The sequence below is a fragment of the Cupressus sempervirens genome, chromosome 11 (genome assembly GCF_028749045.1).
Source record: "Cupressus sempervirens isolate cs-2001-9-10 chromosome 11, ASM2874904v1, whole genome shotgun sequence".
NCBI classification, from domain to species: Eukaryota; Viridiplantae; Streptophyta; class Pinopsida; order Cupressales; family Cupressaceae; genus Cupressus; species Cupressus sempervirens.
In genome coordinates, this window is record NC_143128.1 from 575,015,285 (window position 1) to 575,030,858 (window position 15,574).

Here is a 15,574-nt window from a genome sequence, read left to right on the forward strand (position 1 = left end):
ACTCACACCTAATGACATGGTCACATCCTTTCAATCATAGAAATGTTTTCAAGACTTATATAGTTTGTATGGGCCTGTGTTCATTTTTTTAGTAGGCATATTTTTAAATGCTCACATTTTTATATATCTTGTTTCATTTTTTTTTTTCAGGTATTTTAAATTACTTGTAATTTAAAAATTGAAAGGATAACATTCCTTTAAACATTACTAGCTTAGCACCACCAACTTAACATGGGCTTTGACGGTCTTTGTTTACAGATTTTTTCCAGTTATTAATGGTTTGTTCTTATTTCTAATTTATAAACCCTGTCAAGCTTGATTGTTCTGTCATTTAATATTACAGTTTGAGGCGGCATGGATTTTAACAAATATTGCATCTGGAACATTGGAGCAAACAAGTGTTGTGATTGATTGTGGTGCAGTGCCTGTGTTTGTTCAGCTCCTTTGTTCTCCTAATGATGATCTGCGTGAGCAGGTATGAACCATGCTTCCTTGCCCCACTTTAAGTAGATGACTGTATTATGGGACTTTGTCCTGTTTATTATTTTTCTTCTATAAATGTCATTGTCATGCATTACAGGTTGTTTGGGCCTTAGCAAATATTGCTGGAAACTCTCCCAAACACAGAGATCTTGTACTTAGTTATGGGGCCATGATGAATCTGCTTGCCCAGTTCAACAATCATGCTAAAATATCAATGTTAAGGAATGCCACATGGGCGTTGTCAAACTTCTGTTGTGGCAAGCCACCTCCTTTTGAGCAGGTAAATTATGCATACAATATAGTTGGTGATGCTTTTGGTCTTATAAAAGTCATTTCAGTGTAGTGTTTATCAGTATTAGCATACTATTCGTACATAAGTTTGAATCCAAAATCTCTAGGTTGTCAGAATCATGTTGTATAAAGCTGTAAAGCTTTTATTTCCTACATTTTGGCAGTTTCGGTATCACATCAAAATCAATTTCAGATTACCATGAGTGTAACTGGAATTCATATAAATCATATCCCAGAGGGAAGATGAAGAAGAAAAATAGTAGGTCTGCAATTTGGGTTATGGTTGTTTAAAATAATACCATATAACGCAGCATTTTGCTATGGAACAACTTTCATTATTGAAGTTACTATGCATGCCATTTTAATTGGGTCTGTAATCTAGTTTATGGTTGGTTTAAATAATATTGTATGATATATCAATGCCTTTCATGGGAGCAGGTCTATGCTTTGATGTGTCTTATTTCAGGCATCTTGACTATTATCGATAAATAAAACCCTTGAATAATTTTCCTTGCTTTTAACCTACTGTCATCTAATCATCTACATTGTACAACTGTAGGATTGGGGAAACAAATCTTGCATACAATATCAATGATGACTTTCCAGAATGAAAATTATTATTAATTGAGTTCAGAGAATTGCATGTACAGAATGGATGTAAAGGAGGATGGTAATTATTTTTTTTGGTAAAAATGATAGTAATTGAAAAACTGCTATTTTCCTATATGAAACAACTTGAAAGTACATTGGACAATATGATAAAATTGGGAGAATTGTTGTACAAACGGGCTTCCTCAGTAGCTCCTACAGATATAAAATGGATCTCACATACAAGATGGCTCCAATAATTTTTCGATCTTCATATCACCCAAAAAATTATTCTTATTTTCACTCGCTATTTAAGTTGCCTATATGCGACTGTAAGGTATAAATTTAGCTCCTTTGAGGCTTAATATAGTTGTAAGTTTTAACTAAGCCATTTTTTTTGAGTAAATCAGGGATGATTATATCTAATATATAATTATCTTCTTCGAATTTCTGCACTTAATTTCTGCACTTTTACAATAAAATAGGCTACTCTGTATTACTTTGTTAGCTAGGCAGATAATTTTAATTTTGAACAAAAAATTACAGACCCTTCAAATGAAATATAGTATGACTCTATTCAGCTCGCTTGCATTGCAAAAACTTGATTCTTGTCCTTTGATTGTTGCACCTTCTTGGAGATTCGTGACATGGCTTAACCGCCACTTGTGCATCAGTTTAAATCTGGCATTGAAAGTTTGAGATTTTGGTGCAACAGCAAAGGATTCCAACAATTGGTATCAGAGCAGTTTCTTGTCACAAGACCTAATCAGTCTAAGTGAATCTTGTGATTGGAACACATGACTAATTTAGAAGGAGCATCTTCCAATAAGGCACCTCTATTGGATGGAACTGATTATGCTTTTCGGAGTATTAGGATGGAAAGTTATATCGCCTCTATAAGTATGATGTCTCGATGTTAGTTGAGAATGGTTTACTATGCCTAAAATCCCCTTAACAAATGGTGTGAAAAGGAAAGATTATAAGAATAATGCTAAGGCTAGGAATGCTTTGTTATGTTGTTTGGCAAATAATGAATTTACTAAAATTATGCATTGTAAGACTGCAAAAGAAATATGGGATAAGTTGAAAGGCATATATGAAGGAGATGACAATGTCAAACAAGAAAAACTACAAACTTACAAGGCTAGATTTTAAGAACTAATAAATAAAGAAGAAGAATATATTGCAGGTTATCTTTTAAGGGTTGATGAAGTTTTTAATGCAATCACAGGGTTGTTTGAAAAAGTAAAAGAATGTCATGTCTCCTCTTTTAGCTCAGTCTTGCAGAGACATGTGAGTTAGCTTATTATGGGGTCTTGTAGGCTGACAGGGTTGGATAGAGACCCAGTATGGTTATTCAGTGTTGGGGACTTGATGTTCTGGCAGTTCTTGATCAGTTGGGAGACATTCCTTGCTTTTAGGAGACAGTTCCTACTTTTAAGGAGGTATGATCTTGCCCAGGGTTGGGTCTCCATGAAATTACTCTTTGGGTTAAGTTTCAAAGGGATAGGGCTTGTTTCCTAAATTTTAGGAACATCCCTAGATTTTAGGGATGAGACTGCCAGTGGATCCTTGATTTCTGACTTCAGTCACAGATAGGTGACAGGATGATTTTATGGTTTGTGATGTCAGTTGGGTATTTTGTGGCTATTTGGATTATATTTTTAATATTTCCTAAGTTAGAGTTTAATAATTAAATAAGGCTAAGTTATTAGCTATTTGGGTTATATTTTTAATATTTCCTAAGTTAGTGTTTAATAGTTAAATAAGGCTAAGTTATTAGCCATTTTGGAGTAATAAGGGGTTTTTGGCCTCATTTGGATGCACATCCTATGGTGTGATAGCTCGTTGGAAGGGTCTCGAAATTCTCTAAATCTTTCTCTTTGGTCTCAGGGCAATTTAGTGAACATATTTCTGTCTATGAGGAAAAAGGTCATTTTCTAGTAACATGACCACTTTAAAATAAGAAATTATAACACTTTCACTACACAACGCCACTTGGAGACACTTAGGGTTTGATTTGCAATTGAGAGGGGTTATAAGGAGATGGAAGCCTCATTCTAAGATCATCTTTCGCATATTTGACAACTTGTTTATGAATTTGCTCTGAATGGGCGATTTCTAGTTTGGGACGCAAACCCTAGGTTAGTGATTGGTTGGGACGTAGTCCTTAGCAATCTTTGGCACCGAATCTCTTAGGCATTGTGCGTGGTGATTAAGGACAGAGGCATCAATTCTCATTGGGGTTTCAGAGTGGCATATCATCTTTTTAGTTGGGACGTGGTTCATTGCAGCTTGTGGGACGCCATTTGTAGCAGATACACCACGTGGTGTATAGAGTATTGTTTGTATTCACCTCCAAATGTATGTTGGATTCAAGAACAATCTTCACCTTCTAGTTTGACATCAAATTTGCATGTGAGCTTTGGGAAATGCATTGGATTTATTGCTTGGCTCTATAATTCAGACAAATCTGCCTGGTATGGTTTGCAATAATTCTGATTTTTACTGAATACCTTATTTATTTCAGTCTTGTTTCATGGTTGTTGTTCCCTATTCCTTTCTATGTTATAAAACTATCAAAAACAAACAAACCTTTTTGCGCTTTTGTCTAGTTCTACAAGAAAACATTAATAAACAGGAAAACAGATTTAAAAATATAAAATTACAGCAGATCAGCAGAAGAGATCCATTAGGGATCTTTCAAAGAACCAACATTTGTTCAAAAAGTTTTTTGCAGTCTCTACCAGAATTACTATAGATGACTTATATGGCATGCTAGCAGCATATGGAATGAGATTGGCTGGTGAAACATAAATTCAAAAGGGAAGTTGCTTTCAAAACAACTAAAAAGGAGAAAGTAGAAAGTTTTATATAGAGAAATCACCCATGAAATGATATAATTGTGTTAAAAGTGGTCACTTTGCTGGTAAATGTCCTAATTCTACAATGATGAAAATATTTTAAAAAAGAAATCATCTAGTCATAAGACAAAAATTTGCTAAGAAAAAGAAACGTTTGGTTAGTAAGAATGATAATACTGATAGTTGTGATTCTGATGATTATGAAAGACTACTTGTGGCTTTAGGACCGTTTTCTATAATTCTAGTGATGGCAAATCAAGCAACAATATAGAAGATGAGGTTGATCTTGAGGCAGAATTAATATGCGCTCTCGCAGAAATCAGTCACTTGAAGAAAATGATATCAGGTAATGAACTTTCTAAAGATATTAAAACTAAGGTTGAGATTATTACAAATCTGAAATTTGAACTTGAAGAAACCAAAAGGAAGTTAGATGTGGTAAATTCTGAGCTGACTCTTAAAACTGAAATTTGCTCTAAGTTAGATTGTGAAATTGTTGGTCTAAGAAATGAAATTAAGAAACTTAACTTTATACCTGATAAGCTAAGTTACCGATGCTGGTTTTGACGCTAAAGCTGGTGCGGGAGTGCTGATGAACAATTTTATTTGGGGGAATTTTGGGTGCGTATATATATATATCTAGGCAAAAATATGCAAGAAATATCCAAAAATAAACTATCCCATAGTATGATACTTCACCATTGATAGTTCAAATTGAAATAACTAATTAGTAAATTACTCAAGTTCAAGATTCCAATGTAGTTTGAAGTACAAAATCAAAACATAGTTCATTGTTGATCAATGAAGGGTCAAGGCTCAAGATTCATAAGTCAAATTCAGTCAATCAGAATCATAAGGATTCTCAAAAGAATCGACTTTCTCATCCTCTCCTTCTGCTGCAAGACTTGCAAGTTTATTTGAATCAACATGGGTCCACTTGTGCTAGATGCTCGTACCATGATGTGATCAACATCATCATCTATTATGATAGTAAGATCCTAAAATGTTGCATCCAAGTTTGTACATTTAGGGGCTACATCCCAAAGCTTGGTTGACCCTTTTTTGTATCCATCATAGTTACACCGCCCTGGGAGACGGGGGGACAAGGGGATGGGGGGACAAAGGGGTTTTGATTTGGGGACGGCGGCGGGGGACGAGGTGGCAGTGGAGGGAGCAGGGGTGTATATACTACATATGGTACTTAAAATGCTAGTTATGAAAAAATGTACTACAATTATACAATATAAGATACAAAGATGTAAAAAACTTAAACATTGAACATTGCATTGAAGTTTTCAATTGGAACATCATGATTCATGATCAAATGACAAATAAGCAATGAACATTGAACATTGAACATCAACAAATAATAAATATTAGTCTAGATTCTAGACTCTATATATCAGTCTTCAGATCAATAGTATGAGTATCTAGATTCTACTATCTAATAGTAATCAATGATCATATGAGTCACTCAGTCATGAGATAAAGATGATTACAATAAGTATCATGTGCTATCAATCATAATATCAAAATAAGTATATAATGCAAACAAAAACTACAAGTCTCCAAGAGTCCAAATCAATGATCAATGATCATCCCTTGGAGGCTGAAAGTTGAAACTCATCGCCATTGGAACTATCACTCTCCCCAAAATCAAGAGTCGAAAAGGGAACAACAACTAGCCCTATGGCTGGATCTAAAGCATCCTCCTCCTCATCAATCTCCGATGGCTCCTCAAGCTCTACATCCCATCGTGATGTTGGACTCTCCTTGTACATAGTTGTCTTGCGGTCATCGATACGCAACACACTGTGTACAACCACTAGCTTCTTTGCTCTCTGAGAGGTAAGTCTATTCCTCTTAAGAGAGTGGAGGAAGCTATAGGTAGACCAATTCCTCTCAGAAGCTGAGGAACTAGAAACCTGAGATGAAAAATAACTGGCCAATGTGAGACTCGGGAATTAGAAGTTGAACAATGAACAATGAAAAGTTAAAAGTTGAGAAACTAAGTACGTGGGACAACAAACGAATAGCTAGTGTGGTGGTTGTAGATTTTGCTCCATAACCTAACCACCACATAATGGGATCCTCTTGTGCAATATTCTTGATATCCGTGTTTGCCACTTGATTGTAACCCATAAGAGTAGCAAATTTGGTCCACTCACTGTGAACCTTAGCTGATGTCTCAAGGTCATACATTCTATCTATGCACTTGAATAACCCACCCTTCACCTGAAAAAATTAAAAAAGTACAAATTATTAGCAAATAGAAGAATCAAGATGCTAGTAATGTAAATGATTTTAATTTATAAAATGATAAGAATCTAAGTCTTAAGACAAGTCTTAAAGTGTTATATAATATAAATCACCTCATCATTGTGAAGTGGTGTAACTCTACCAGGCCTAGTCATGTACCACCTTGGATTCAATGCATATGCAGCCATGCATAAGGTTGTGTTAAGTTTGTCCCATTTGCGCTGAATAATAGGCCGAATGTGATCATCGTAGAAGGCTAATATGGGATTCTCACGCACAATTGCCCTCATCTGCCTAAGCATGGAATCAATGCACTCGTATACCTCTCCAAGTGTAGGTGCATCCCCATCTCCATACTTGATCACCTCGAAGACTGGCCTAATAATAGAGACAATGTATTTTGCATCGCTCCAAAATACATCACTCTTAACTATATCCTTCACTCTTATCCCCTGCTCTGACTTGGAACCATCCCATCTATTCCATTCATTTGTCATAACCATTAGTTGCATTGGCTCCTGCAACTCAAGCATTCTCTCCAAGAGAATGAAATAGGATGCATATCGTGTCTCAACTGGCTTCAAGAACTCCTTCTTGGCGAAGCTCCTAAATAGTGCATGTGAGGTGTGGTGGTTGCAGAGATACATCTTCACATCTCTACCATCACTCACCACTCCTTTTATCCAGCTAATCTTCCCCATGGCCTTTAGAGCATTGTTCATAGCATGTACACAACAAGGAGTCCACCAAATATGCCGATATGTGGCCTCAATAAGCCTCCTTGCAGCTCTGTGCACATGAGCTGCATCTGTCACTACTTGGACCACATTTTGTGGCCCAATCTCCTCAATGGGTTCGCAAAGAATCTAAAACTGAAAATCAACATCTTTTCGATGCCTTGAACAATGAACCGCCCTAAGAAAGAATGGGCCCTCTGTACATTTGACTATGACATTGATGAGTGGACAGTGTCTAATGTTCGTCCACCCATCCATTATAATGCTGCACCTCGATTCCTCCCAAACAACCCTTATGGTCTCCATGGACTCACTAATCTTGGCATACTCATCATCCAAGATTTTAGTCCTCAATTTGTGCTCACCTGGTGGCACATATGATGGTAACCCTGCCTTCGCTACTTTGTGAAATGCCTCTTTAAAATAAGGAGACTGAGCAATATGAAGTGGAACACCATTGGCAAATAACATTCTCCCAATGCATGCATCTAACTTCTCTCTCGTCTGGGCTGCAAACAATTCTGCTATAGGGTTGTTGTCAGAAGACTGTGCCCTACGTTTCGCCTTGCTCGTCTAGGCTATTGCTACACGTATAGAGCTATAAGTAGAGGAAGGTGCAGAGGCTGCCCCTAGCAATGTGGTAGATGAAGCTCTATGCTGTGGTCTAGAAGAAGACACGTCTCTGTGTTGTTGCCCCTGTATTTGTTGCTCATGCACCTCCTGTATAGTCTGAATCTACTGCCTACCAACCAAGGTAGTAGGCATTGGAAGACCCAAGTCCTCTGGAATTCCCCAAAGCTTGTTGAATTCAATTTTAAACTTCAAGTTTTTGGATTCAGTCAAAAACTTACATGGTAAGACACCTTTACCTGTCCAAAAGAGGAAGTGTGCGTTCACTCTAGTGATGCTACCATACTTCACCACAAATATTGCATCTCCACTTTCTTGTGCCACTTGTTCCGGATCTGCTTGTTATTCTAGGGACAAATTGTTTTAAAGGAGATTTTGGATCAAACTTATCCCTAGCCCACTCTGCCAAAGATGGGGAGGGGCAATCAATAAATGGAGTACTAGATAGTATAAAATCAATACCCATGGAAGTGGAACTAGTTTGTGCTCCTTGCTGATTTGGCCCAACCCCAATGTCACTCTAATGCTCACCCCTCTCAACGATGATCATCATCCTTAGCCCCAACCTCAGGCTCATGTTCATATTTTGATTCACTGCCACTATCTTAATGAATTTCCATCTCATCATCACTATGAGTATCAATGGAGGAGCTCATTTTGACACTGCATTTCACAAAATGTTAAATTTTTCTAATAAAGCTAAATAAAAAAACTTAAAAAGTAAAACATTAAGAATTTTAATCTATTATTTAAATTTATAAATGATTCAATGAATAAATGATAATCATAACTATAACAAAATGAAACAAGTTACAATTGTTACTCAAATTTTGCACGTGTAAAATTTAAGTACGAAGACAAGGAAAATACATGAATGCCATTCATTTCACAAGAGAATGTCCTTGTAATATTCATTTCTCAAATATACAAGTGATATGTACATTCTTTAGTTTTGCATAGAATGGAATGAATATAAAAATGCTGGAATGAAAAGTCTCACACAAGCCATGAGTCTAACTACTGTCTTTCATACATATTGAGAACAAGAAAAATACAACACAGGAAGATAGAGTCAGAGGTAACCAGTCATTGCCTTGTCAGCTTTTGACTGGTTATATAATCTTCAATGACACTCCATTGCCTATATAAAGGAGTGCTCCTTCATTGTAAAATCATCTTTTATTATATGCAAGAGAACTCTTGAGAAATTGTGCAAGCATAACTTTGATTGTTTAGTGCTATTTTCAAAGAAAAGTGAATACAAAAAAACAATTGAAGTTGAATGTTGATTGAGTGCAACTGTTACTTATGCAAGTTGGAAGCTTTGACTGTGATTTGCATTTGTTATCTTTGATTCATGTGTTTTTGCATTCTTGATAATAGAGTATAAAGAGTTAGGAAGCAATTAGATCCGAAGCTTTGACTGGGAGTGGTTGTGGAGATATATAGACTAGGAGCTTTGACTGTAGCTTGTATCTTTTTCTTAACTTACAAAATAGTTAGAATTCTTTATGTTTGGAAGTCTTTGTGCCCAAATAGTAAAGGTTATTCTTATAGCATAGATTAAGACTAAAATTAGAGCCGAATTGGTACACTTTCAGCTAGCCTTTGAGTTGGTTTTAGTGTATTGATATCACCGTTTATGACTCTAGATAGAAGTGTAGTTCAAGGTTTCATCTTGCCCATTACTCGCTCCGCAGGTAAGTGGATTCTTTTCTGAAAGCTAAGAGGAAATAATATTGTTAATACCCTTTTAAATCTCTCGACTTCTTGCTTACCTTGAGTTGATCCATGGAATAGTGAGAAGGGGGGCTTTTCTTTTAAGGTAGGAGAGACTCTATCTCATACGCTGTGGCTGGTCATCCTATTTTGTGACTGAATCTTACTTAAAATTGCCAGTTGCAAAATATCTATCAAACAATGTTCATCTCGCTCAACCTATTCTCACTCTCAAGGGTCACCCTTTGTGAAATAAACCTCTCATCATCCTTAAGTGTTGTCCTTCAATAACTCTTAAAGGGGAATCTAGCGAATCTAAGGATTATCATATGGTGAATAATCCTCAACCTACCTTTTCTCATCCACCTTCTCAACAGGCTCTTCTCTCTCCACCTCATCTTTTTGAAAATCTTGGATTGGACTATGATTTGGTATCACAGTTACATAAGAACTCTACCGAGATTTCTCTTTGGGAACTTCTTCAAACATATTTTACATATCATGAAGCCTTGAAACAAACTTTATCCACTCTTCCATCTCCATCTCCTCATCAAGGTAACATCAATTTTTTTTTACAATGCATGAATACTACATCCGTCCCACCTCAAGTTGTGTTTACTCATGATGACTTACCTCCCTCAAGAGATTCAAGATCATTATGATGCCCTTATGGTAGCTGTACTAGTTAATGTTTGCCTTATTCATTGAACTCTAGTTGATAATGGATCTGGGCTTAATATTTGTAGTGTGGATATGCATAAAGCAAGTAACATCGACATTTCAAATATCAAACTCGATAGTACCTCTATTCGTGGCTTTGATAATACTTCTAAGAAAACTTTAGGCACCGTCATTTTACCTATCAAAGTAGGTTCGGTTGTTCTGAAATCATCTTTGAAATTTGAAATTTGTTTAACACAGTACACCCACATTTTTTTGCTGAAATCATCAAGATGTAAGAAATGCTTGCACCCAGTAACAAAAGGAGTAATCATTAGACCACATACATCAACATGGACCAATTATAGTACCTTAGAGGGTCGCCATGAGTCAACATCCTTAAACGATGTTGTGTGTTACTTTCTAGCCTGTCAAACTTCTCAAACTCGCTGATTTTGAGTTTGAATTTCAGGTAGGCCAAATACTTAATCATCTCGAACAAGCTAAGCAAGGTAGTGAATGTTAAGGTGACCATATCTCTGATGTCAGAGACTATTGATATAAGTTGATTTTGTTGCGAAAGTATGTTCAAGAGAATTGCCAGTATCCACAAATCTATATAGACCATGATCCTCAATACCAACAACTACAGTGGCGTGTGTCACACAATCAACAATCGAGCACTTGTGTGAGATGAATATTAGATCAATATGAAGAGAATGCCACATGATCTGACTCATTGAGACTAGGTTAAGTTCGATGCTAGGAAAGTAGTATACATTGAGGCAAATGAGATTCGTCCCACCAGACTATATTTATATAGATCTCTAGCCGATAGCATTATACTCTTCTATTCCAAAAATAACTAAATTAGTAAAGGGCGAAAATTCCGTAAACCAAACATGCTTGTGAGTGAAATGTCGAGAAGCAATAAAATCTATATTCCAAGCAGAAGATTTCAAATGGTCCGCAGGTTGTTTTGCCATGAAGGTATAAAGGGTAGAGTCTTTTTGGTCTATGTGTAGTGAAGATCTCTAATTGCTGTGCAACATTAAGTTGGTCAATGATATTGTCTTGCTTCCAAATGCACAAAAAACAAGGAGTAAAGAAGAGGCAATAACACAGATTCAAAAATGTGAATCCAAATTTAGAAATAGACTTCGAAAAAAATCATGAAGTATGATAGACACAAATTTCAAGAAAATCTTTGGGCTCGCCCAAAAAACCTCGACAAAGACCCAGATCAATACCCAGAAAGAATCTAATACCAAAATAAATTTTAGATGATAGAGAAATTGACACACCTAAATTTTTTTGACAACCTAAATGTGATCTTAGAAAAGCCAAAATGAATATGTAATTAGATTCCGAACTTGTCAACAACATAGAAAGTTTCAAAGAAAAACCCTTGGCGGCTGTAGAAGGTCAAAAATAGCAGAAAATGACCATGGAAGAAAAAGTGACCTTGCAGGCCAGAAATGAAGCTAGAAGAGATCTGAGCAAACAAAATAAGAACCATTTTTAGCAGGGAAAAAAAATTGTGGTGGTAAAAATTAATCTTTAAGCAATGGCATTGCTGCTAAAAAGTTGGCTAAAGGCACAAAACCGCAAGTAAAACTGTACTTAGTAGTAGAGAAACAAGCTACACCCTAAAAAAGATGTTATAGACTAGAGGGAAAAAACCACAAAAAAGAGTAGAAAAGAATAAAGCTAAGACATGACAATGACACCAAAAACGGTCGCCCAGGAGTTGCAAATGGTAGAAAAGACACAAGTAGGAAACCACATGATTTGCAGCGTGAAACCCTTGTCGAGAGCCATTGAATTTTGTAGAAAAAACATAGCAAAAACCCTAATCATTGAAAGAAATTTGTAGACCAAGTTTCTAATGAGCCTAGGTCAAAAAATTAGTTTTGAAAAATTTAATGCAAATTAATTTTATAAAAGAAATAACAAAATTTTCGAAAAATTTATGCTCGCTCTGATACCATATCACGCAAAGGAATTGGTAAAAATTGATGTATTGACAATTAATCAAAGAGATCATTATAAAGGAAGTTCCAAGTTCACAAAATATAATGTTTCTAATAAGAAACTTAAGAAGATCATTTCTACAATCTTATCTACAAAGAATTAAATTAATAATTGACCTTTAAACTAATAATAATATTCTAATTTATTTCAATAGAAGATGAAAAACATATTGAGATTATGAAATAATGTACATAGCATTGCTTATAAGGGCAAGGAGAAAGAGAGTCCATAATAAGATGACCAGTAACTAACTAATAATAAATATACAATAATGCCTAAGTTACATAGGCTACTTAGAATAAATATTAAGTTACTAAGTTGTATAAACTATAATATAACTAAAATATCAAATAAATAATAATTATATAAATAGCCAATAATAATTAAAATAAATAGTAAATAAATAAATAAATAATTATAATTGAAATATAAGAATAAGTAAATAGATATAATATAATGATTATTATTAGTATGAATAATGAATCAAACACTATGTATGCATTATATCCTTAAGATAGCAACTTCATCATAGCCCTTATATAGTGACTAAATAACGTTAACATATGAGCAACAATTCATTCAAGAATGCATAGCGTCAGGTGGTCACGTAATCAGACAACAATCTTAATCAGCGTTTTGTCAACATTCACAAGACTTGATATAAGCTTGATGAATTTATATTACCCAAAGTTAATTAAGAAGAGAAGTGATGCTGAATGTTTATATAGTGATTTAACTAAGACTACGAAGCTGAAGTAATAAGAATATCGGTTTTAAGATGAGTGTTGGCTTTTTCCAAGATATGATTAGGAGTAGTAATATTCAAGATCGATTAAATTAGTTATCTGAAGAACACATCAATAAATATGTTTATTATAGTGCTGCGAACCATAGTGGCCAGCAATCATTGTGAAAGAGATAGATTAATATTAAAAGAAAAAACTAAAGATAATGAATGGGCGCAATTTTCTGAAGTGGCACAATTTGTGAAAGAGAGGTGTCTTGTTTGAACGGTTGTGGCTACTTGATGAAGAGAGATGACTCCTTGCAATTGATGCTCTTGGCAGTATAAAAGATATTTGTTCAAATGGAATATGAGCATGGAAAAGTAGATAGTATTACATATATGTATACTGATCACGGAAGGATCAATTTGGGAAATGTATATCTTCTTTTATCCCTTTCACTATCTGTTCAGTGGAGCAATTGCTTATTTGACATTAAATGATCTTAATTGTATGCTTACAATTGAATGGTTTAGAAATCAGAAGTCATTATTTTTAACTGGTTCTCTTTAAAGGGAAGAAACCAGAAAGGAAGTGACAGAAATATATATTGCTGTTGAAGAGCTATGAGTTAATACAGATTACAGAATATTAGATCTGAATTCTATTGGAGATTAAGAACCATTGTATGGTCTTATATATATATATATATATATATATATTAGTAATAATGAAATCGGAATTGTATATCACTTATATTATATATATTTGTAATATATAAGACAGTAATATACACTTAGTCTATTGCTTGCTCACTCATTAATTACTCTTAAGAAAATAGAGATTTTGTGAAAATAGAGGTGGACTTACTTTTGCACACGAGGACAGGGTCCCATGATGGGTAAGAATCTTGAGGGAGCCCGCTTGTAGATTGTTTCTCTGCCTGAGCACAATAATTCTACAACTGTTGTTAATCTTAGTGATTATGAAAGAAGGAATTAGGGCTAAGTATATGATTTCTCTTTAATCCAATTTAAATGCATAGTAATGTATGTTAAGCATTGGGAATTGGCATTCTCCTAGTAGGGAAAAACACAAGACTAAGTAAATTGCCATATCCAAGGACAATCTAAACCCTAGTTGGGAATTTTAGGGAAAATCAAGTAAAGTCTTAGTTGGGGGCATTACATCAGCTTTCCCCCTCAAATGCAACTCAGGAAGCCGATTATTATGCAAAATGAGCAAGATACAAGGTGAATCTTGTCTACAAAACCATTTTAGTTACCATCTATAATGCAATGGAAATATAAATCTCTCACAAGGCAGAGGAAAAGGAGAAAATGACATAGGAAAAAATCTCCTATTCAAAAGAGAAATAAACAAGATGCATGGATGGAGGACTCAATCACATCCCCTAAGGACCACATATGCCAGGTATTTACAAAATTCTCTCCCATAGGAAGGAAGGAAGGAGACAAAATAGCCCTCTTATATTTAGGAAGCTCCAATCTTGATGAAGAATACTTGGAAAGAAAACATGACCCAAATCCTATTAGCAGCACATCTACCCTTATGAAGAAACAAGTCTGCCGAATGATGAGAAGCCAGTCTATGTCCAAGTAAAGGAAGGAAGAAGAAGTCTCCTATTGATGATTTGTAGCTTCAATTGGATAACTGATTAATATGCAAATCATTCTTAGATATATATATGTATATATAAATCAAACAATGCTTATATACACAAATCTCATATAAGTTGTAATGATTTAATTGTATTTAATAGGCATTTGTGATAAATAAGATTGTCTAAGTATATGTATATACACATAGACACACAAACTATTATTATAAATCATATATATATAGATAAATAGACACACACACACACAAACTATTCTTATTATAAATCATATTAAATTGAGTCGATTAATAACTGTTTGATTGCAAATTATATTAAATTGTTTTTGACAGCCGTAAGGGTTTCAAGGGGGAGGGGGGGGGAGGGTTGTGGGGGCATTATTATTATGTTTTGAAAGGTTGACTAAAGACAGCCATGGAGCCATGTCCATGCAGAGACATGACTCAATGTGAAGTCATGTCCACGAAAGACATGATTTCATGGCGAGTCATGTCTCCCCATGGGCATGACCCACAAACATATATTTATAATCTTCGCAAATCGAGAAATAAACACTGCGAACACAAATATATTCAAGACATCAAAGTGTATTTTCTTCTGCAACCAAAACAGATATATCGCAAATACAGCCTGGAATTATTAAATTCTATATTGATAAATAGTATCAATAATATATAAACAGAAAGAAAATATACTTGGTTAAATCTGATCATCAATTTTAACATGGTATCAGAGCAGGTCTAAGAGAAGTATATGGATCTCTGATAGAGAACAGTAGTATTGAATTCCCAATGATTCACTAACAGTTCAGATCTGATATTCTTATATAATTCAGTTTTGATTTAGCAGACTATATATATATACATATGTATATATATGTAAATATATATATATGTAGATACACACAAACACACACACACACACACACACATATATATGTATATA

The 15,574-nt window shown here is 34.8% G+C and overlaps 1 protein-coding gene across 2 annotated transcripts in view; it reads left to right on the forward strand.

Annotated features, from left to right (window-relative positions):
• Positions 1–15,574, forward strand: part of LOC149530944 (importin subunit alpha-like) — a 226,403-nt gene that overhangs the window by 143,145 nt on the left and 67,684 nt on the right. For both annotated transcript variants that reach the window (XM_089809659.1, XM_089809660.1), the window contains exons 4-5: positions 344–475; positions 581–763. In XM_089809659.1, the coding sequence (XP_089665785.1) occupies positions 344–475; positions 581–763 (315 nt within the window). The remainder of the gene's footprint in view (positions 1–343; positions 476–580; positions 764–15,574) is intronic.